Source organism: Phyllobates terribilis, unplaced genomic scaffold, assembly GCF_046119375.1.
Source record: "Phyllobates terribilis strain yellow unplaced genomic scaffold, ASM4611937v1 Scaffold_7__3_contigs__length_470593459, whole genome shotgun sequence".
Lineage (NCBI taxonomy): Eukaryota > Metazoa > Chordata > Amphibia > Anura > Dendrobatidae > Phyllobates > Phyllobates terribilis.
Window position 1 is genome coordinate 256,634,425 of NW_027362767.1, and position 23,408 is coordinate 256,657,832.

A 23,408-nucleotide genomic window follows, 5' to 3' on the forward strand; every position below is an offset into this window, starting at 1 on the left:
AGCACATTTCTTGGAGCCTAAGGTATGTTTGCCGGATTTATTTTTTGGTGAACACCGAGAATTTTTTTCATTTAAAAATGCTTGCTTATTGTATTTTCGTTTGAGACCCAAGTCCTCTGGGGATGAATCCCAGCGCATAGGGTTCATTATGTCACTTTTGCGCAAAGAGCCTCAGGAGTGGGCCTTTTCTTTGCAACCTAGTGATACATGCTTCAGATCAGTGGATAGTTTTTTTTCTGCTTTGGGACTATTATATGATGATCCTGACCGTGTCGCATCAGCTGAGACTGAGTTGAGACGTTTGAAACAGGGATCAGGTAATGTGGAAAAATATTGTACTCATTTCCGTCGTTGGTCTACTCAAACAGGGTGGAACGATTCTGCTCTGAAAAGTCTATTTCTTGCTGGGCTCAATGAAAGGGTTAAAGACCTGCTAATTGCTTATCCTACACCTGAAGATTTGCAACAGGCTATGCAATTAGCTATACGGGTGGATAGGAGACTGCGTGCAAGGGTTAATGAGAGCAAATCCTCTGCTATGTCAGTTTCTGGTTATGAGAATGTGTGTACTAACAGTGGTGAACCGATGGAGATTGGATCGGTGGCACCTCGCTCTCAAGAAAAAGACCGTAGATTTTCTGAAGGCTTGTGTTTCTATTGCGGAAAATCTGGTCATTTGATTAAAGGCTGTGAGCTTCGTATGAAGAAAGAAAAAAAAATGGTCAGTCATGCCCGTATTGCCTGTTTAAACTCCAAGGGTGTATTTTTAGCTGCTTCCACGATTGCTCAGGAAAAATTAATGGAATCTCGGGTGTTTGTTGATTGTGGGTCTACTCTGAATGTAATTGATGGGGGATTCTTGGAAAGACTCAATTTAAAACCCGAACCTTTATCATCCCCCATTGCTGTGGTTTCTGTGGATGGTTCCCCTTTGAAGAATATTACTCTCAAGGTCTGTGAATTTCCTCTCACTATTAATGGTGTTCACCATGAGAAATTGGATTTGGTAGTTTTGAATAACTTGCCTTCTCCAGTAATATTGGGATTGCCCTGGTTAAAATTTCACAATCCTGTACTGGATTGGTCTACCAGTGAAATTAAATCCTGGAGCCATAAATGTTATGACAAGTGTTGTAACGGGCGTATTGCAGCTTTGGATAGGGGAGAATTGCCTGTTCCTATTCAGGATTTTTGGAGAGTTTTTTCTTAGAAGGAATCGCAGGTTTTGCCTCCCCATAGAGACTATGATTGTTCTATTGAATTTGTCCCTGGAGCGACTCTTCCTAAAAGTCGTTTATTTAACCTTACTATTCCTGAGAGGAAGGCTTTGGAGGAATACATACAGATAAGTTTGGCCGCCGGTCACATTAGGCCCTCTAAGTCTCCTGTGGCGGTTGGATTTTTTTTTGTAAAAAAAAAGGACGGCGGTTTACGTCCTTGTCTGGATTTTCGTGAGATTAACAAAATTACTGTACGCAATCCTTACCCACTGCCATTGATTCCTGGTCTGTTTAACCAGTTAATGGGGGCCAAGTGGTTCTCTAAAATTGACCTTAAGGGGGCATACAATCTGTTGCGCATGAAGGAGGGTGACGAATGGAAGACTGCTTTTAACACTCCTGTGGGTCATTTTGAGAATCTGGTTATGCCTTTTGGTCTTACTAATGCTCCTGCATTTTTCCAGAATCTTATTAATGACATCCTTAGACCTTTGATCGGCAAAAATGTGGTTGTGTATTTGGATGACATTTTGATTTATTCGCCGGATCTGGAGTCTCATTGGCGGAGCGTACGTGAGGTATTACAGTTATTAATGGACAATTCGCTTTTTGCTAAGCTGGAGAAATGTGAGTTCGCTGTACAGAGAATTAGTTTTTTGGGCTACATTATCTCCAGCGAAGGTTTTAAGATGGACCCGGTTAAAGTTCAAGCTGTACAGGAATGGCCTAGGCCTATTGGTTTGAAATCGATACAGAGGTTTTTAGGTTTCGCCAATTATTACAGAAAATTCATAAAAAAATTTTCTAGTATTGTCAAACCTCTGACCGATCTCACCAGGAAAGGTGCTGATGCGGTTCAGTGGTCTTCTGAGGCCATTGAAGCTTTTGTGTATCTCAAGGAGAGGTTCACCTCTGCTCCCATCCTTATGCAGCCTGATGTGACTAAGCCGTTTTTGGTTGAGGTTGATGCTTCCTCTGTGGGGGTTGGCGCAGTATTGTCTCAGGATAACGGGGATGGATTACATCCCTGTGCCTTTTTTTCAAAAAAATTTTCGGAGACTGAACTGAATTACGATATTGGTAATCGGGAATTATTGGCTATTAAACTCGCATTTGAACACTGGCGCCACTTCTTGGAAGGTGCGGAATTTCCCGTTCAGGTTCTTACGGATCATAAAAATCTGATATATCTTGATGCTGCCAAGCGCCTGAATGCCCGTCAGGCTAGGTGGGCACTGTTTTTCTCGCGGTTTAATTTCTCCGTTACTTACATCCCTGGTACTAAGAATGTTAAGGCGGATGCCTTGTCTCGCAGTTTTTCTCCCATAGTCGGTGCTGAGAAAGAGGAGAACATTTTACAAGAAGGTGTTGTGATAGCTGCTTTGGACTCCGTTTTGGAAGATGAGATTCTTAAAGCACAGGAGAATGCCCCATCTAACACTCCTCATGGGAGGTTGTTTGTGCCTGGGACCTTTAGGAGAGATTTGTTTGTTGAGTGTCACGAATCTCGGTTGGCAGGTCATCCCGGAATCTCTGAGACCAAGAGACTGGTGGGTCGCAGTTTTTGGTGGCCTGGATGGCAGAAGGAAGTCATTAAGTGGGTGCGTCAATGTACTATATGTGCTAGATCTAAGTCCTCACATACTCCTGCTGCGGGGTTGCTTTGTCCTTTGGAGGTTCCCAGTGCTCCTTGGACACATTTGGCTATGGACTTTATAACTGACCTTCCCCCCTCTGAGGGTTTTACTGTCATCTGGGTGGTCGTGGACCGTTTTAGCAAGATGTGTCACTTGGTTCCCTTCGTCAAACTGCCCTGCGCTAAAACTCTCGCTAAGGCCTTTGTCAAGGAAATTTTCAGACTTCATGGCGTTCCTACTGACATTGTTTCTGATAGGGGTCCTCAGTTCGTGGCTCGTTTTTGGCGTGCCTTTTGTGACAGGTTGGGAGTTCATTTGTCGTTCTCGTCCGGATATCATCCTGAATCTAATAGCCAGACAGAAAGGAAAAACCAGGATGTTGAGCAGTTCTTGCGTTGTTTTGTGGCAGACAATCAAGAGGGGTGGTCTGAGTTTCTGGCACTTGCTGAATTTGCTCTGAACAATCATAAATCTTCTTCTGCTGGTTGTTCGCCTTTTTTTTGTTGTTCTGGGAGACATCCGTCGTTTGGGTCGTTCTCCAAGTTGGGATCTGCCCTGCCTGAGGAGGAGAATTTTTCCGGTGATTTGGAGAGAGTTTGGACGGATGTGCGTGGTAATCTTCAGGAGGCCAACAGAAAATCTAAAGACTACTTTGATAGGAAACGACAGGAGGTTTTGTTCGCTGTTGGTGACATGGTTTGGTTGTCCTCTAGGAATCTGCGGTTGAGGATTCCTTCTAAGAAATTGGGTCCCAAGTTTGTAGGGCCCTTTAAGGTGCTTCAGGTTGTCAACCAATCTGCTGTTAGGTTGGAGGTTCCTACCTCCTGGAGAATTAATCCGGTATTTCATGTCTCTCTGTTCATCAAAGCTGTTGTGTCGGATGGTGACGCCTCTGCCTCTGTTCCTCCGGTGGTGGAGGACGGGGAATATGAAATTTCTCGCATCCTTAACTCTAGACGGTATAGAGGTAGTTTGCAGTATCTTGTGGCCTGGAAAGGTTTCGGACCCGAGGATAACTCTTGGGTGAGGTCAGATGATGTTTCCGCGTCCAGACTTATCAGAGCGTTTCACAGGAGATTTCCTGATAAGCCTGGTCCTAGGGGATCCGGAGGATCCTCTTAGAAGGGGGGGTACTGTTAGAACCTTGCTCTTAGGTTTTTTCCTTTGCTGGTCACATGACCTTGTTGGCCTATTTAATCCTGCTCCGCCCTTCTGGCTTTGCTGGACTTCATTGTATAACTACTTTCTAGCTAGCCTGTGCTCTGTATCTAACTCTGTTAGTTTGCTTGGTCTACGGACCTCTATGTTCTATATATTTTGTTTGTTCGTCTGTCTGCTACTATTTCTGTTAGGAGGTGTCCCATTTTCCTCCCAGTCCTTAGTACTTGTAGGGATTCCTTCCCCACATCTATAGGTCTCCGTACAGACTAGCTTAGGACTTTAGCAGGTCTGATCGCAGGATCAGGTTCCCTGTTACATCGTAGGAATTCAGCTGAGTTCTATCGTAGGGACAGATCTCCTCTCTTTCCTTAGCTCTGGTAGCAGAACAGACTAAGGCCAGGCTAAGAAAAGTGTGGGAAAGGTTACCGGTACAAATAGGGGTGGCTGGGGACCGAGTATGGACACCCGGCCACCCCCTGGAGGCTGGGGAGCAAGCGGGGACACCCGGCCACCAGGCGGCTGGGGACTGAGTATGGATACCAGGCCGCCGACACAGCCATGGCGTGGTGGCCAGATTCCGCCTCCACATGCCTGAAAGGCCCAATTTAAAGTGCAAGCAAGCAAGCAGTATGGTATTGCAGCCTGGGGGTGGGTGGGTGGCAGGCTGCATACTTGCGCTTCCATTGCAAGGAATGGGAGAGGTACAATTGAACACTGCCCTGGGACAAGGACTTGAATGGGGATAGTTGCAAGTCTGCAACGACGGGTGCAAGGTGGGAGGCATCTTCGCATGTACCATGAACAGGGGTTTGGCATGCACACACTACAGCGGAATAGGCTCTCCTTCCCACTAAATGCACTGGGGAGGGCACAGGTAATGTTTTGGTATACGTGCTTAATCTTATGTATAAGGCACACCAGGACAAATAGGGGCGGCTGGGGACTGAGTATGGATACCTCGCTGCCGAAGCAGCCATGAGGTAGTGGCCAGCTTCGGCCTCCTCTAAACTAAAAGGCCCCATTTCAGGTGCAGGCTAGCAGTATGAATTGCAGTCTGGGGGTGGGTGGGTGGCAGGCTGCACACTTACACTTGCATTAAAAGAAAACATAGCAGATGCTAACTTCTGTCATCATCATCATACTCCTCACCTTGGCACTCTCAACTCCACCGATGGAGAAGTCAGGGCCCACCGGAGGAGTCTGGTTCTCTGGTGGGCTCGTCGAATGCTGCCTAAAGCAGGCCGGGCTAAGAAAAGTGTGTGGGGGGATGTTCCAAGGAGAAATGGGGGCGGCTGGGGACCGTTTATGGACACCCGACTGCCCCCAGGCGGCTGGGGACCGTGTGGACACTCGGCCGCGGGACGGCTGGGGACTGAGTATGGACACCCGGCCGCCGGGCGGCTGGGGACTGAGTATGGATTCCAGGCCGCCAACACAGCCATGACGTGGTGGCCAGATTCCGCCTCCACATGCCTAAAAGGCCCAATTTCAAGTTCAAGCAAGCAAGCAGTATGGTATTGCAGCCTGGGGGTGGGTGGGTGGCAGGCTGTATTGCAAGGAATGGGGGAGGTACAATTGAACACTGCCCTGGGACTAGAACTTGCGTGGGGATAGTTGCAAGTCTGCATCTTCTGATGCGGCAAGGATCACTTATGATGGGCACAGTTTTAGACAGTGACCTGGGAGTCAGAGATGCTTCCAGGGGTCTTCCCCATGCTGTTCCCATGTCTTTTCAGCACTTTATGCATGTGTCACACAGCACATGGCCAGATAAGGTTGTAAAATGTTAAAATGACATTTCCCGGTGAATGCATTTGTCATAGTTGAAAGCAATACAAAAGTGCAAAAACGCATAAAAAATGCTACTTGTGAACATAGCCGAAGGTGTGGAGGAGTATTTTTGTTTTTGGTCATTTATTTTAACTTATACACAAGTCTTTTCCCTGGAAAGGATGTTCCTTAACATATTTCACAGGAAAAAAGTTTCACTTTCGTTTTATTGTGAGCCTGTAAAAGTGGCTTAATACCTCTGACCACGTTGTTGACAGCAGTGACCTAGGGGTCAGAAATGCTTCCTGGGGCGATCCACATGCTGTCCCCATGTCATTTGAGCACTGTCACTATCGTTTTGGGCACTTGTTAGGCTTTTAAAAGACTGCCGGGGGTGCCACCGCAAAAATGCTAGAGTCTCCCATAGACTAACATTGGGCTCGTTGCTCGGGTCGAGCACCCGAGTATCACGGCGAGCTCGGCCCGAGCTTCGAACACCCGAGCATTTTAGTGCTCGCTCAACACTATAGGTGACCCAATGTGGTAGCAAATTACAGTGGGAATTGTTGCTACTTTGAGACACCCTTTGTACTTAGGATATACAATTTTCTAACACTTGATTAATATATTCTTTATTTCTTTTGTTTTTAAACGGATGTTCGTTCCGACAGGAGTAAGTGTGGCACTTATTATAAGCTAAGAAAAGTCGTATGCTTCTGACACATCCCAGCTATGCAGTTTTTCTTGTATTTAATTGAAATGCTTTTTATGTTGTATGTTTTTGGAAATATGTGCCGTACATGTAATAAAATATAATTGTTAATTTAACAGATATTAATGTCTTTACACCTAAGCAACTGACTAGAACAGAAGGTCACAGTTGGCATCTGAAGGTAATGTTAATAACCCTGTGTTGCCACATATATATATATATTATTTAATTGAAATGCTTTCTCAGGCCTTCTTCAGACATCCATTTTCCATTTATGTCTTCTCTCTTTGGTTTTCCCGGATAGAACACTTACCCATTATAGTCTAAGGGGCTGTTCACATGTCCGTGCAAATGTTGTCCTTGTTGGGATTTGAACACAGGACCCCAGCGCTGCAAAGTAACCGTGCTAACCACTAAACTAATGAAACTCTATGGGTCCGTGTGCCGTCCAAGAAAAGACCAGACGGCACTCAGACTTGTCACGCAGATGTTTGAATGCAGCCTAATTCTTAAACTGTGCAAATGTAGACTAGACAGTGAAAATGTACCAGATTTATCACACTGGCTCATGCTGTTTGATAAATCTGGTGCATCTTTAAAATATATCACATAACCTACATTTAGGCCGGTATCACACGTCCTTATATTTCCGGTACCGGAGATATCAGTGTGTCCGTGTGTGGCAACCGTGTGCCAACCATGTGCCGCATCAGGATCACACCTACCGGTGCTTGGGAATCCGTGTACAGTTAGCGCTGTTCCCAAGCGCCAGGTGCTGAAAGCTACCCTCTTCCTGGTTCCCTGCCGCTGCTGCGATCACCACCAGCAGGGACAATGATGAGATTAGTAGTGTCTGCTCCTGCAGTGTCCACCTGTAAAACATAAGGATAAAAAAAAATCCCTATACTCACCTGTCCTAAGTGTCCCCCTCTGTAATCCATGCGACCGGTCATCAGAGCAGCCGGGGAGAATGAGCCGCTGCTGTGAGCGGCCCCGGAACCCTGCTGAGCTTAGGAGCAGTGTCCTGTCACTCACTGAGCGCAGCTCCGGGGCTCTCTCGCTGCAACGGCTCATTCTTCCCGGCTGCTTTGCTGAGCAGGGAACCATGAAGAGGGCAGCGGTCAGCACCCGGCACTTGGGAACATCGCTAACTGTACACTGATTCTCAAGCGCCGGTACTTGTTACCCGGATGGCATCCGTGTTCGGTACGTGTTTACACGGACCCATTGACTTGACGTGATGTCATCCAAAAATGGACATGTCTTCGAGTGGAGCACATGGACACATGGTCCGTGGAAAGACACTGACATGTGCGCAGACCCATAGATATGAATGGGTCTGCATGTGTCAGTGTCTCTGGTACGTGTGGAAACTGTCACCACACGTGCCGGACACAGAGATGTGTGAAAGAGTCCTTACATTGCTAGTGCTATAGAGTAGAGAAGGGGTTGTATATAAAATAAATGCCTCTTGGGACAAATAAGTATCAGTAGCAGCATTGTGGAAGAGATGTGACAAAATCCCATTCATGCTGCGGATATAACCCTTTTAATTTAAAAGGTTAAATATAGGGCAGATCTGCAGCAGCGTATTTTGCTACTAAGAATTTTGCTACAAGTTTTGATAACCAGTAGGGGTAGAGTGGAATAACTGAGTATAATGATGTCAAGAGTTGCTGGATGAACCTGTAAGGGCAGTGGACACATGGCATATTTGTTGAAGATTAGAAATTGTTTCAATTATTCCGTTGAGATGGGTTTAGAGAAATGTTTGCATGTAATGTAGTTAACAGAGCTTTACACTTGCAGATATTTGAAGAACACATCTTCCACATGTGAACATGCCCTTATCTATGATGGAAGAATATTTTTATGAGAATTAATCAGCGAAAGCCGTAAACCAAAATAAATATTAAAATTAAATAAATTAAACATGACACACATGCTTGTCTAAGCTGGTAATGGTTTATTTATCAGTGTAAAGGCAAAAAATAAGGTAATTCTAAAAAGAAGAGAAATGTTACATTTTGTAAATTTCATAATCCACTATTGTCCATAAGTCTTTATTTCACTCGCTGTCTTTCTGCAAAGAGAAACAAACAAAATTATTTCTAGAAATATTATTTTTATTAATAGATTTCTTTTGTTTAAATAATTGTAATGTACTATCCTGTACCTTGCCACCAATGTCGCGGCTCTTTGCTCTCAGTTTGTTCACTTGGGACTCTGCTATATCAGCTCTTTCCTCAGTTTCCTCCAACTCATGTTGGACTTTCCTGAAGCGGGACAGGTGGGCATTTGCTTGTTCCTCCTCGAATTAGATAATAAGACAAGTCATTTAGTAGATTAATATTAAATTGCATATGCATCAATAATGTTATTTCCAAGTGATGCCTTAATTCCAACTTACAGATTCTTCAGCCTGTCTCTTGTAAGCCTTGACCTTCAACTGTAGCTTGTCTACCAAATCTTGAAGTCTCATGACATTCTTCCTATCTTCCTCACTCTTCAAAAGTAAGCATTCATATTATTGGAGGCAAATCAAACAATCCTTCATGAATTACCTACAACCTGAAGAACACTTTACCTGGTAAGTAAGTTCTTTCACTCTTCTTTCATATTTGCGGACTCCTTTAACTGCTTCGGTACTATGCTTCTGTTCATTTTCCAGCTCATTTTCTAATTCACGTACCTATTAATAGCATTATTTCAAAAGGTTTCCTTTTCCATTTGCTTACCTAGTACAATTCATATAAATGGAAGCATAGTAGTCCTACCCTAGCTTCCAGTTTCTGGAGCTGTTTCTTTCCACCTTTCATTGCCAGCTGTTCTGCCTCATCCAGACGATGCTGAAGATCCTTCACTGTCTGTTCAAGGTTCTTCTTCATTCTCTCTAAATGGGCGCTGGTGTCCTGCTCCTTCTTCAGTTCTTCTGCCATTAGTGCAGCCTATAGAAAGATGTGGAAACATCTGTAATCACAGCTTCTTATACAGCATATATTTATGAATGCGTTTGTAGAGCATCTAGTACATACATCAGTGATCGCTTTCTTAGCTTTTTCTTCTGCATTTCTGGATTCTTGTAATGCTTCCTCAACTTCACTCTGTAGTTGACTGGCATCATTCTCTAACCTCTTCTTGGTATTGATGAGGCTTGTGTTCTACAGTAGAGCAGCATAGATATTATCATCCACTATCTCCACATTTTATATTCCCCCAATTTTTATATTTCTAGCAGTAGATCTCACCTGGGAGTGGAGAAGTTGAAGGCGTTCACTTGCATCCAGAAGTTCCTGTTCCGCCACCTTACGGGACCTCTCTGTCTGTTCCAGAGCAGAACGCATCTCCTCAATTTCTGCCTGTTGCAGTGTATTCCTACGTTCCACAACAGTCACTTGTTCTTTTAGATCTTCCTGGCTCCGGAGGCTATCATCAAGCTGGAGCTGAGCATCCTTTAGGTATAAAAAAAGGAATGTGCAATTTAGGAAAAGTATGTGTCTTTGGTTTCACATCATTACCAAGCTTATTGACCAGAAAAAGCTTAATGCCCCAATGATATGCACTTTCATTGGCACATCTGGTATTACCTTCAGTTGTGTTTGAATATTCCTTAGGTGCTTATGTGCCTCAGCGGCTTGACGATTGGCATGGCTCAACTGAATCTCCAGCTCATTCAGGTCTCCTTCCATCTTCTTCTTCAGTCTCATGGCATCGTTCCTACTCCTGATCTCAGCGTCTAATGTGGTCTGCATGGTGTCAATAACTCTCTGGCTGTTTCTCTTCAATTGTTCAATCTCCTCATCCTTCTCTGCAATTTTTCTTTCTACCTCAGACTTAACCTGGTTTAGCTCAAGTTGGATGCGAAGGATTTTTGCTTCTTCGTGTTCAAGAGATCCCTATATAAGGATACAACAAACATTTTAGCATCCTGTTGATTAAAAAAAATAATAAAAGTTTAGAACTATTTAATTCTAAAAATGAGTTAGCACCTCCGCTTCCTCCAAGGCAGCTTGCAGATCATTCTTCTCCTGTTCTACTTGCTTTTTGGATTTCTCCAGCTCATTGATGGTCTTGCCTGATTCTCCAATCTGTTCAGTCAGATCTGAAATCTCCTCTGTCATGAAACATGCGAACGTGTATTCTAAGACTGTTTTTTGGACATTTTGTGCTCAACAAATTGTCTGTTTCATACAACAATTTTGTGGTGTACTTGATGTATCTATTTGTACTGTAAAAACCATAATAAAATGGATACGTCTGTATTTGCTTAGATCACAACGTGAAAAACGGAAAAAAGTATGTCAAATGGGTATTAGTCAGCAGTCTGTTGCACTTTTTTTTTTTTCAAAGTGGCCACAGCATATTTGTGCACTTGTACAATAATTTTATACTAAAGGTGTGCTAGCCTTTTTTTTTTTTTTTTTTTTAAGCATGCATTGAGGGGTGATGCCCTTTCCTTGACAGTGCACCCTCATCCACCTATCTTTTCCAGAAAAGTTTTGACAATGTCATAATGTATGTACATGTTTATATATTGGTCACGGCGTACTTGTGTTCCTGTACTTTAATTTTATACTAGAAGTGTGCAAGCCCTTTTTGTTTTGTTTTTTTTTTGTTGTTGTTTTTTAAAAATACAATGTCCTACGCTTGCAGATGTTTTTGTAATTTATTTTATTCATTTATTTTTTTTTTTTTACAAACAGAAAGTCACAGGATCTCCTGACATTCCTTTCTGCCTGTAAAAAAATATATATTTTTTAAGAAAAAAAATAAAACAGATGCAACATGTGTCAATAGAACTGATATACCGTACTTTAAAATGCATCAGATCATTTTTTTGTTTAAATATAAAATGTGCAGCTTTCAAAAGTTACGAAATGCGGTGTGAAACATATACCAACCTACATGAAATATTGTTATCTCAGTATCCAATCATTCTCTTTGTTTAGTTTGTGCTTAAGAGAGTAATATATACCAACATGTGTGTTTAAATTGTGTTCCATTAGCGACTGACTTTACATTAAAGAAATACAAAAATGATAAAAAGTGCTTACGTTGCAAGTTCTTGTTTTCCCTTTTCAAGGTTTCAATTTGATCTAAAGCTTCCTCATAGGCATTCTTCATCTTAAAGATCTCCGTGCTTAGGCTGCGGGCTTCCTTCTGAACTGCCTCCAACTCTGCCTGACCCTCTTCATATTTTTGTTTCCATTCAATAAGAACCTGCAAAGGGACTTCTATTTTGTTATGGATGCTACATTTTCTAACAACAAGAGTGAAGTTGTTTTTTTTTTATTGATCACGTGAATTTTATATGCAAATCTTGCCTTATCAAAGTTTCTCTGCTTCTTATCAAGAGCAGCAGCCGTGCTATTTGCCCTCTCAACATCAACCATCAGGTCCTCAACTTCAGCCTGCAGTCTCTGTTTTGTTTTTTCCAGGGAGGCACATTTGGAGTTTACAGCTTCTACATGCTCCTCGGCATCCTGGAGACGCTGCGCAAGCTTTTTCCTGAAGGTGAATAGTTGGAAGATGAGTTACCCTAGATACATATCTTTTGTGCCATACATATAAATGTAAAATTTTACTTGGCTTCTTCCAGTTCCTCTGTGCGCTGAATGGCATCAGTCTCATATTTGGTTCTCCACAGAGCAACTTCGCCATTGGCCTTGGACAGAGATCTTTGGAGTTCTGCCTTAGCCTCTTGCTCCTCCTCATATTGTTCACGAAGCAGATCACAGTCGTGACGAGAAGATTGCAAACTATGGGCAAGAGCATTCTTGGCCTATTGATATAAGTATGGAACAAACTATTAAACCCCATGGCAATTTAATAAACATTAATGTAAATTGCGCAATATTTAAATGTGACCTTTTTAAGTAGTAAAGCTTATTGCTAGACAGGCAATTGAGAATTTATGCAATGTTTATGCATTGCAAAAAGATTAACTGATCATGGAACATAAGGATGTTAATTTTATGCTCTTTTATGTACCTTGGTTTCCTCCTCTAGCTGCCTCCTGAGTTCTTCAACCTGCTGGGTAAATCCTTGTTTTCCTCTGGTCAGTTGAGAAATAAGGGATTCCTTTTCCTCTAGTTGACGGGAGAGCTCACCTAATAATATGAAATAACATGCAAAAAGTATCAACTATATAGATACTACAAATAGTTGTGTTACATTGGAAAGCAGTTATATTATATGGTGACTAGCCTAACATTGTAACATTAAAATAATGTACCATTTTCAGTCTGGTAGCGAGCTCTTTGAGCTGAGAGGTCATTATTGAGACGCTGGTGCTCTTCATTTTTCATCTTAAATTCACTGAGTTGGTCCTCAAGAACACGGCTTACTTTTTCAAGGGTGGCCTTTTAAAGCAAGTAGAAAAATTACTTTTGTTAAGTTTAAAATTATCATCTACAAATCATATAGTTATAATTTCCAGAGAGTAGTTCTTATACCTTTGATTTTGCAGCATTCTCCATGTTACTGGCAAGGTCATCAATTTCCATCTTCAGCTCGCTCTTCTCTTTCTCCAGCTTCTGTTTAACTCGCTGGAGATTATCAATCTGTTCTCCAAGTTCAGCAACACTGTCGGCATGCTTCTTGCGCAGGGCAGCTGAGGTGGCTTCATGCTGTAGTGTGAACTCTTCCAAGTCGCGTCTCAGTTTCTGGAACTCTGTCTCACGTTTCTTGTTCAACTCAACCTGAGCTGAGGTTGCACCTCCAGCTTCTTCAAGCCTTTCACTGATCTCCTCAAGTTCACGAGAGAGATCAGACCTCTGCTTCTCAACCTTTGCGCGAGCAGCACGCTCAGCTTCGATCTCCTCTTCCAGTTCTTCAATACGGGCCTAGTGTGAAAAGATGGATTGTTTTACATTCTACCTGTTTACCTGGAGCTATGTGATATTACTGACTCATTATATCACTATACCTGCAGCTCCTTGATCTTTTTCTGCAGCTGAGAACCCAGGGACTGCTCATCTTCAATCTTTCCTTGCAGTTGGCTTATTTCAAAGTCCTTTCTGCATTTGTAAAATGAATATTTGTTAGTAAGTTCATATCTAGACTTTTCATAGTAACGATGAAGCATACTAACTTCTTAAGTTTTTCTTCAGCTTGCTGTTTTTCATTTTCAAGATCCATAACTGTTTCTTGAGACAACTTCAAATCTCCTTCAAGCTTTCTCTTGGCTCTTTCAAGGTCAAGACGAAGCTTCTTCTCTTGTTCCAATGATCCTTCCAGCTAAATAGACATACAATTAAGATTGTTTTTAAATGTTTTAGATTACATTTTATACATTACATGTAAATATACTCACATCATCTAATTGTTGTTCAAGTTTGGCTTTTGCTTTGGTTAGAGAGCTGACTTTGTCCTCCTCAGCCTGCAAATCATCAAGAGTTTGTTGATGAGCCTCCTGGAGCGTTTTCTTCTCTTTGGTAACCCTTGAGATGTTCTCATCCAATGCAGCCAACTCTTCTGTAAGGTTTTTAACCTAAAGATAAAGGATCAGTTATCTAGTGAAACTACCTTGTCATTGAGAAATAAATGCTAGGGAGAAAAAGTGTTTGATTTGCCCATGGGCTATATTCTCTCCTCAAACAATAAGGAGCTCCGTTTTAGATTAATGTCTGTTGGAGGCACACAAGACATGTATCAGGTTTGATCTGAATAGTGCTTACGACGTGCAAGTCTCAGTCTGCCAAGTTTTAACCCTGCAGATTGGGTTGTAAGTAAGGTGATGCAAACTGCTTTGCACTAGGCTGTACAAATTATCACTATATTGCAGTATATAGTGTAAATTGCAGTCTCCTCTTAAGCTCTCATGTAGAGAGAGATCAGCTCTTGAGATCTCTCCACAAATGGGCACCTCTGCAATGATGTACCTATATGTCTTTTTGTGTTAAGGGATTAAGTCGTCATAGTTTTCTAGAGGTTGTCTGTCTACGCTACTATTGTATTCCAAATGAGGGTTTTTTTTTTTTTTTTTTTATGCCAGGTGGTATTTTAGTTTTCATATGACGTTGTTCTGGGATGCTAATGGGATGCGTCGACGTGTACAGTTTTGGCAAAAAAATCTTTACATGTAAAATCTGCATCATGATTTCACTTCTTAACCCTAGAACGCATACCTGGGGCCTTGCAGGCCCGCCCTGTTAATTGTTTTCTATTTTCTGCAAGATTACTTTAGTTAGAATTTTGAAACTCTAGGTATTCCTCAGGTATATAGTTGTTTGTCATTTTTGTTTGAGTTATTCCATGTTCTTTGCACACGGGCCTAAAAGGTCCCAAGTATGTGAAAGTGTAGATTCTTATGGTCATGCGTTCTAGGGTTAAGAGTACACACAATGGACTCCACGTACTTCACCAGCCTTGCTGACTCCATGGCTAAACGATTGCAGATGGTGATAAAATGTAAGGGTGACATGACGAAATACTAATTGTAACAAGATGTCCACAATAAACCACTTGAATGTTAACATTTTGTGGTTTCGTTGAACTTGTAAAGATTTTTTTTGCTAGCACTGTATATTAATGGTTATTGACCTATTGCCCAACCAAAAGCCTACCGTATCACAAAAATCCAATTTTCTTTTAATTGAATGGCATTGGGCTAATAAAATCCCCTACCTTGTTTTCAGTGGCATGCTTTTCCTTCTCGACCTTGGCCAAGGTAAGCTCTAAGTCATCAATATCTTTTTTCAATTCTGAGCACTCATCTTCCAGTTTCCTCTTCTTAGCAGTCAGTTCTGCATTACTTTCCTCCTCATCTTCCAGCCTTTCTGTGAGTTCTTTAATCTTGGCTTCCAGATGGATTTTGTTCTTAATAAGACCTTCACACCTTTCTTCTGCATCAGCCAAGTTCTCTCCTTCCTTAAATGTAAAAATGAAAGGATTTAACATTGGCACAAAAATTTCATAAAGAAATCATTAACTTGTCCAATAGTTTTTTTTCTTACGGATTGCACTTGCAGCATTAAGTCATTCTTTTCCTGCAGGAAAACAACCATTTTCCCTTCCAGTTCTTTCCTCCTTGCTTCTGATTTGGCAAGGGCTTCTTTGGTCTTCTCAAACTCTTCCTTCATGTTGGCCATCTCCTTTTCAGTCTCGGCACTCTTTAAAAGAGGTTTAATCTTGAAGTACAGCTTCATCCATGGCCAGTGCTTAACATTCATGAAGGCCCTAACATTATACTGAATGATAAAAATTGCATCCCTAGGAAAAATAAATGTGTTGGATTAGATAAAAAAAAGTTCATCAATTTTTTTGCATACATAATATTGATGTTTTAATCCTAAATACCTTCTTTCTACCATTTTCTTGAATTCAACTCTCATTAAGAAACCTCTGCACATTGCCTGAGTACGAGTGATGAGCTGTGCCAACTTATCATCTCTCATTTCTTCCAGAACACCCAAGAGACCAGCTTTGAAGAAAACCTGTCGGAATGTAAAACTAATAATATCCGTTCTAAAATACCTAAATTTGTCTATTATTCTAAAAAGTGTTTCTTTACCTTTGTATGTCCAAACCTGTACTGAGTATGATCCACATCAATAGAGCCAAGGAGTTTCTCAGAGGCTTTCTTGCTGTCAATAAACTGTCCATCTGGGATTGCACTAGCATTGAGGACCTTGTAGCTGAAGAGGGCCATGGAAAAATAAAACTGTTTAAGTACAAATAGAGGACTTGCAGATATCACAGCTACACTTTACAGGATACTTAAAATGGATTGTAGCATTGACATTCCCTTTCTGTTGTTTAGCTTGAGACCCTGTCTGTGAGCCAAAGCAATGTAATGAGTCCGTCATGCGCAGACATTCTCAACACAACCAACAATTACATAATTGTTCTTTTATTTAAAACTACATTTCTAGTGACAACAAAGAGTTTCTCACAATGATTAGAGATGATCCCCAGGGATTAAAGAAACCGTACTTGTGATAAGCTGGTGATTACTGGAACAGCTTAAATTTCAGAGAAGATTATCTAAGTGGGACAAGAATTGGGTAACTGAAGGATATGATCAAGTATTTACCGTTGTTTAAAGTCACCATAGAGGATTCTGCTGGGGAATCCCTTTCTGCAGATTCTTATACCCTCCAGCACACCATTACATCTCAGCTGGTGGATGATCAGATGATTCTCCATAGTTCCTGCAGGAGAGTAATATAAGTGAATATTAACAAAATCGTAAGCATATGAACATTTAATAATGGTTATTTAATATTTTGTGGAAGGGTTTTTACCTGGAGTCTTGGTCTCATTGGGAATCAGACAACGTACAAAGTGAGGATGGGTGCTCCTCAGGTTAGTCATAAGCTTGTTCAGATTTTCCTGTTTAACAAAAAAAATGCTTATTACTGAATTTTACATGTTTCTACATGTTAGGAAAACTTATGAGATTGTGAAAGAGCTTACTCTGAAGAGAGCAGAGACTGTTTGGAAAGATGATCCCTTCTTCTTCTTTCCACCTTTTCCTCCAGCATCAGGAGCTACAAATTACCAATAAATTTTTTAATTAAATAAAATTGCATAAGACATATCACCTCTCTAAGAACTGCTTCTATCAGTTGTATACTTACCATCAGCTCCGGCATAAGTGGCGTACAGGAAGGCCAAGAGTTTCACTGAAGATTTCTGGTAGAGGCCAACAACAGTCTCGTTCAGTGGGTCCTTGTTCTTGTCCAGCCAGCCAGAGATGTTGTAATCCACGGTACCAGCATAATGCACCAAGGAGAAGTGAGCTTCTGCCTTTCCTTTACCAGGCTTGGGCTTCTCAAAGTTCTTGCACTTTCCAAGATGCTGGTCATAGAGCTTGTTCTTGAAGGATGTGTCAGTAGCTTTGGGGAACATGCACTCTTCCTCCAGGATTGAGAAGATACCCATGGGCTACATGCAGAAAACGATAGGCATTGAGGGGAATCTGTTACCAAGTTTTTCTGAAACTGTATTCACCACCTTTTGCTGTCTTTAACAGCACTCCTTCAATCCATTCATATGAGCTCATCTGCCCCACTTATCTAGGAAAATGCCTTTTATAGTTGTCTATTGCATCTGCTAATCGATGCTAAGTGGTTTCAGTATCATTGAACCATTCTTACCTCCACCTCAAGACTCGCAGACACCGTCCCTACTGCCTTGATTGACGGGGATAATGTCTCCTACATCAGCCACATGGTCTGCTTTGTTTTCACAAGTCTTGTTCCCTAATGCACAGGTATGAAAGTTGAACAGGCTGTGGGAATGTTGTAAGAGATGTCATCCATGTCAGTCAAGGCAGTAGAAACTGCAATTACGGGCACAGAGGAGGTTCCCAATGGACTTCTCAGCGCTGATTAGCATATGCCACCGGACAATTATAAAAGGCATTTCCCTAGGTATGTTGGACAGCTGGGTTTATATGAAGGGGTTTTAGTAATGCTATTAAAGATTGTTAGTAGCTGGTGGATGCAAATTATATAGGTGAGAACGAGGGAACAGGTTCCCTTTAAGCTCATATTTCTTATATGTTTTTTTCCATTTTTTTTTTTTAAAGCAATGAATAAGGAAGAGCTGGTACCAACCTTCTCAATGAGCTCAATGCAAGCAGCCAGATCCATACCGAAGTCAATGAATTCCCAATCAATTCCTTCCTTCTTGTACTCTTCTTGTTCCAGGACAAACATGTGATGGTTGAAGAACTGCTGCAATTTCTCATTGGTGAAGTTAATGCAGAGCTGCTCTAGACTGTTGTACTGGAAAAGATTATATGAAAGAACGTTTAGACGCTGTTGTACAGTGGCTTACTAAAGTATTCACCCTCTTGGCTTTTTACCTATTTTGTTAAATTACAACCTGTGTTTAAATATCTTTGTAAACCGATTTCTGTGCATCAGCACTAAATAATCTATGTTGGTGAAGTGAAGTGAGAAAAATATAGGCATAAATTAAATTTATGGGATCAAATAACTAAAAATTGGCATGTGCATATGTATTCACCCCTTTTGCCATGAAGCCCATAAAAATTTCTGGTGCAAGCAATTCCCTTCATAAGTCCCATGCTTAGTGACAGGACGTCCACCTGTGTGCAATCTAATGTCACATGTCTGTCAGTATATACACTTTACCTTTTCTGAAAAGCCACAGAGTCAGCAACACCATTAACCAAGAGGCACCACTAACCAAACACCATGAAGACAAAGGAGATCTCCAAACAAGTCAGGGACAAAGTTGTTGATAAGTACAAGTCAGGGTTGGGCTTTGAAAAAAAAAAATCCCAATCTCTGATGATGCCCTGGAGCACCATTAAATCCATTATCATCAAATGGTAAGAACATGGTACCACAAAAAAAACTGCCAAGAGAGGGCTGCCCACAAAAACTCTGAGCCCGGGCAAGGAGGGCATTAATCGGAGAGGCTGCACAGAGACCAAAGGTAACCCTGAAGGAGCTGCAGAGTTCCCAAGCAGAGACTGGAGTATCTGTCCATACGACCACAATAAGCTGTACACTCCATAGAGGTGGCCATTATGTAAGTGTGGTCAGAAAAAAAGCCTTTACTTACACACAAAAAATGTGAGGCTCATTTTGAGTTTGCCAAAAGACATGTGGGAGACTCCTAAAATGTATGGAGGAAGGTTCTGTAGTCAGATGAGACCAAAATGTAACTTGTTGGCCACCAAGGTAAAAACTATGTTTTGCACCAAACCAATACAGCTCATCACCCCAAGACTACCATTCCCACAGTGAAACATTGTGGTGGCAGCATCATGCTGTGGGGATGTTTTTCTGCAGCAGGGATAGGGGAAATGGTCCAAGTCGAGGGGAACATGGATGGTGCGAAATATAGGGATGTTCTTGAGCAAAACCTGTTTCAGTCTGTCGATGATTTGAGACTGGGATTGAGGTTCACCTTCCAACAAGACAATGACCTAAAGCATACTGCTAAAGCAAAACTCAAGTGGTTTAAGGGGAAAACGTGTAAATGTTTTGGAGTGGCCTTGTCAAAGCCCAGACCTTAATCCAATCGAGAATCCATGGTCAGGCTTGAAGATTGCTGTTCACCTGAGGAAACCATCTAACTTGAAGGAGCTGGAGCAGTTTTGCCTTGAGGAATGGGCAAAAATCCCAGTGGCAAGATGTGGAAAATTCATAGAGACTTATGCAAAGTGATTTGCAGCTGTAATTGCTGAAAAAGGATGCTTTACTAAGTACTGACTTTAGGGGGGTGAATAGTTACGCACAATGAAGTTTTCAGTTATTTTGTCCTAATGGTTGTTTGCTTCACAATAAAAAAAAATTAATGTTCACAGTTGTGGGCATGTTATTTTACATGAACTGATGCAAACCTTAAAAACAATGTGAAATTGCAGGTTGTGAGATAGCAAAACATGAAAAATGCCAAAGTGGGGAGGGGGTGGGGGTGAATACTTTTGCAAGCCATTGTATAGTGGGAAACAGAATCTGTTGACTGTATCATAATTCTGCTTACGTCAAAGATCTCAAATCCAGCAATATCCAGCACACCGATGAAGTACTGTCTTGGCAGTTTAGTGTCCAGCTGCTGGTTGATACGTGCGACCATCCAGAAGAAAAGCTTCTCATAAACTGACTTGGTGAGGGCACCAATGGCGTTGTAAACCTAGCAATGAGCATTGCATACGTTCACAGATCACTCATTGTATTATATTTTTACCTTCCCCATCTAACGCTTTTTTTTTACCTGTTGAACGGTTTGTCCTTTGGTGACATATTCATTTCCAACTTTGACCCTTGGGTAGCACAAAGCCTTCTGAAGATCAGCAGAGTTCAGACCCATCAGGTAGCCAATTTTATCAGCAACTAAGGAACCAGAAATGATCATTTATATTCTCTGAATCTAACAATCTACTGAAGCCTTGTATATTATTATTTACTATACCTTCTGTGCCTTCGGGTTCAGCCTGCTCCTCTCTTTGCTTTTGCTTGAATTTCATGTTACCGTGGTGCATGACTGCGCCAGTCATCTTGTAGATGCCATTCTTTTCATCGGGTGTGAAGCCCAGGATATCGATGGCGCTCTGCACATGTACATATATTATGTGTCATTGTGTGCAAAAAGCTTCTAATAATACAAGTAGAGCAACGCTCTGCAGTGTATGTCTGTGTATATATAATTTATCATACATGGCATTTTAATCACAAACCTTAAGAAAACTAAAAATTATGGCTCAAAGAAGGTGTGTGTTTAATATATATAATATTTGTAATTATATTCTCAGAGCTTCTAATAATACAAGAAGAGTATCCCGGGAAGTGATGTGATATTTGTCTTACGTCTGTGGCCATAAACTCCTCTACATCATCAATGCTCTTCACAGAAATTTCACCTTGGCTGATGGAGGGGTAGTCGTATGGGTTTGTAGTAATGAGAAGCATTTCTAGGAAGAAGTGGTGTTTGCTATAAATCCACAACTCACTGTCAACCTCCAATTTGAATAAATAAATCTAAAATTACTCACCAACAACTTCCGGCCTCTTGTTCGTCTGGATTTGGTAGAAGATGTGGTAGCTCCTTTCTGCTGAAAGCTGGAAGGTTACTCTGGACTTTTCCAGCAGGTCTGTAGATGAGTGATATTACAGGTCAGTGATGGTAAGAAGACACATACTAGATGACTAAAGTCTTTAATCTAAGACTTACAAGCCTCAATATCAGCGGAAGCCAGTTTTCCTGTTGTTCCAAAATGGATTCTGATGAATTTACCCTAAGGGTTGTGTATATATAGAACTTCAGTAAAGGACTTATTTTCTTATAAAACAAGTATATGTAGTCTAAAACAGCTTTGCTACTTACAAAACGAGAGGAGTTGTCATTTCTCACAGTTTTGGCATTGCCAAAGGCTTCCAGCAGGGGGTTGGCCTGGATGATTTGATCTTCCAGTGTTCCCTAAAATACACAATATGTGATGTATTCCCACACCAAGAAGTGATGTAATGCAGTATACAGGAATCTGTATTGTTAGATATTCATGTTACTCATTATCCAAAGTTTACCTGCAGCTTGTTGCTTGACTCCTTCTTCTTTTGTGAATCACTAGCAACAGCTGCAATTGTTGCAAAGTATTGGATGACACGCTTGGTGTTTACAGTCTTTCCAGCACCAGATTCTCCGCTGGATACAACAAAGATATTCAGTATAACATTGCAACAAGTATAAGAACATATATGCTGGAATTATACTTACGTAATCAGGATTGACTGGTTTTCACGATCTAGAATTCGAAACGAAAGGATAATCTAAGTAGTCAGTTCAGATAAAACTCTGGAAAATAGAATAACGTAACGTAAAAAGTAAAAATGACCTGTTAACATGAACTGATAGGCGTTGTCAGAGATGGAGAAGATGTGTGGTGGCGCTTCTTGACGCTTCTTTCCTCTGTAGCCATTAACCACTTCGGGGTTGTACACTGGCAGCCACTTGTAGGGGTTGACAGTAACACAGAAGAGGCCAGAGTAGGTCTGCAATTACATGATAAAGGCAAGGTTTTTTTTTTTTCAATTTTATACCAAAAATTCTTTGCTTATAAAGTTATTTTGTGCTTTCTAGTTATTGTTTTTTACTGCTCATGTTTGTTATATTTACTAATCAGAGAAAATAACGTACGTAGATCATCCAGGCTGCATAACGCTCTTTGAGGTTATACAGCACAGACGCCTCGTTCAGGTGGGTCAGCATAGCCATATCCTCAATTTTATCAAACTTGGGAGGATTCTGGGGGTAAACTTGACTTTCTTTAACAGTGAGGTCCTGAAAAAAGGACAAGATATTTGGTTAAGCTGAAAAAGTCTAATCAAGTTTTATTTACTTTTTTTTTTTTTTTTACTTTTTATTCTTTAGAGATATTTAATGGTAATAAACTTTTTTGTAATAAATGATTAAATATACTGTATACCTTTCCATCATCGGTCTTCACAGTGATTTTGCCACTGTCGCGAGCGGTGATGAGACCTTTCACGTACAGTTCTTTGGCATCATCCACAAAGCAATTGTTCTTGGCATCAAATGGCTTGTTCTGTGCCTCCAGTCTTTCCTTTTCTGATTTTCGTAGGAACGGAGCAGCTTCTCCAAAAACTGCCATTTCACCGTCTCCCATGACTGAAGTGGTCTATATGAAAATTAATAATATATCGTTCCGAAGGTTTGTTTTTTTTAATATGCAGTGACTTGAACTTTGCATAATTGTCTATGTATAACATCATTATTAAGTAATGTTTTTAATAGTTTCAGTTCATTTTTATTAACCTGTATGAAGTTAATGTTTTGTACTATAGTGTATTACTTTTTAGTTATATTTAAAAGATCTTGATCATCTGTGTCATTCTATTACTATCACCTATGATATGGGCATTAACTTGTTAAAAATGTATTGGATCATTCTCTGTTAGAGTGCTTTGATAGCCGGGATACGAACCTGTTAGTGCTCGTCTTGATGAAAAGATCTTCTCTGCCCCTTTAAAGAAATTAAAATAAAGTCAAGTCATAGAAATTAGTGGACTGCAGCTTGTATTCCAGTCTTGAGTCAGTGAAGCCAGAACTTACCAAGGTTAAGGTTAGTAGCAAGGAGCCGACTGAAGGGTTTATATACAGAACTTTCTGCTCCCTCAGCATTATTGCACTCCTGATAAGGAATGAATTCATCCCCATAACTGTCCATAGAAACCCAACCCTTTCTGTTCTTCACAAGTAAAAATAACTGAACATTTAGGTGACATTGGTGTGTCCTATTTACTGATGGGATACAGAACTGGCAATGATCATATTCACCAGACTAGTGGCATGAGGAGTTACTGCAGATATTACAGCTGACTTTTTCCTAATGGAAAAGTGTATGTAATGACTCAAACCAACTTCTGCATCTATCTATCTATCTATCTATCTATCTATCTATCT

At 41.1% G+C, this 23,408-nt stretch overlaps 1 protein-coding gene across 1 annotated transcript; it reads right to left on the reverse strand.

Annotated features, from left to right (window-relative positions):
• Nucleotides 1-8,458: 8,458 nt before the first annotated feature.
• On the reverse strand, nucleotides 8,459-23,138 carry LOC141154457 (myosin-4-like). Its single transcript, XM_073640405.1, has 41 exons — nucleotides 23,058-23,138; nucleotides 22,930-22,968; nucleotides 22,411-22,623; nucleotides 22,122-22,265; nucleotides 21,820-21,976; nucleotides 21,702-21,729; nucleotides 21,512-21,629; nucleotides 21,312-21,404; nucleotides 21,159-21,222; nucleotides 20,980-21,078; nucleotides 20,795-20,898; nucleotides 20,400-20,538; nucleotides 20,202-20,320; nucleotides 19,971-20,120; nucleotides 18,065-18,235; nucleotides 17,084-17,390; nucleotides 16,920-16,993; nucleotides 16,748-16,835; nucleotides 16,537-16,654; nucleotides 16,015-16,138; nucleotides 15,801-15,937; nucleotides 15,458-15,713; nucleotides 15,129-15,371; nucleotides 13,816-13,992; nucleotides 13,594-13,739; nucleotides 13,429-13,519; nucleotides 12,956-13,345; nucleotides 12,736-12,862; nucleotides 12,492-12,610; nucleotides 12,086-12,282; nucleotides 11,825-12,008; nucleotides 11,555-11,720; nucleotides 10,490-10,614; nucleotides 10,088-10,396; nucleotides 9,749-9,952; nucleotides 9,536-9,661; nucleotides 9,278-9,448; nucleotides 9,088-9,192; nucleotides 8,911-9,006; nucleotides 8,677-8,811; nucleotides 8,459-8,583 (listed from the first exon to the last, which is right to left on the reverse strand). Exons 3-41 carry the CDS (start codon nucleotides 22,609-22,611, stop codon nucleotides 8,569-8,571), a joined length of 5,817 nt encoding a protein of 1,938 aa, XP_073496506.1. The 5' UTR covers nucleotides 22,612-22,623; nucleotides 22,930-22,968; nucleotides 23,058-23,138; the 3' UTR covers nucleotides 8,459-8,568.
• Between the last annotated feature and the right edge of the window lie 270 nt (nucleotides 23,139-23,408).

Coding starts and splice junctions, on each gene's coding strand:
- LOC141154457 (XM_073640405.1), bottom strand. CDS start 22,611: ATGGGAGACGGTGAAATGGCAGTTTTTGGAGAAGCTGCTCCGTTCCTA. Junction 20,539..20,794: donor AGGAGTTTATGGCCACAGAC/GTAAGACAAATA, acceptor GTACATGTGCAG/AGCGCCATCGATATCCTGGG. Junction 12,283..12,491: donor AGCTAGAGGAGGAAACCAAG/GTACATAAAAGA, acceptor TTATATCAATAG/GCCAAGAATGCTCTTGCCCA.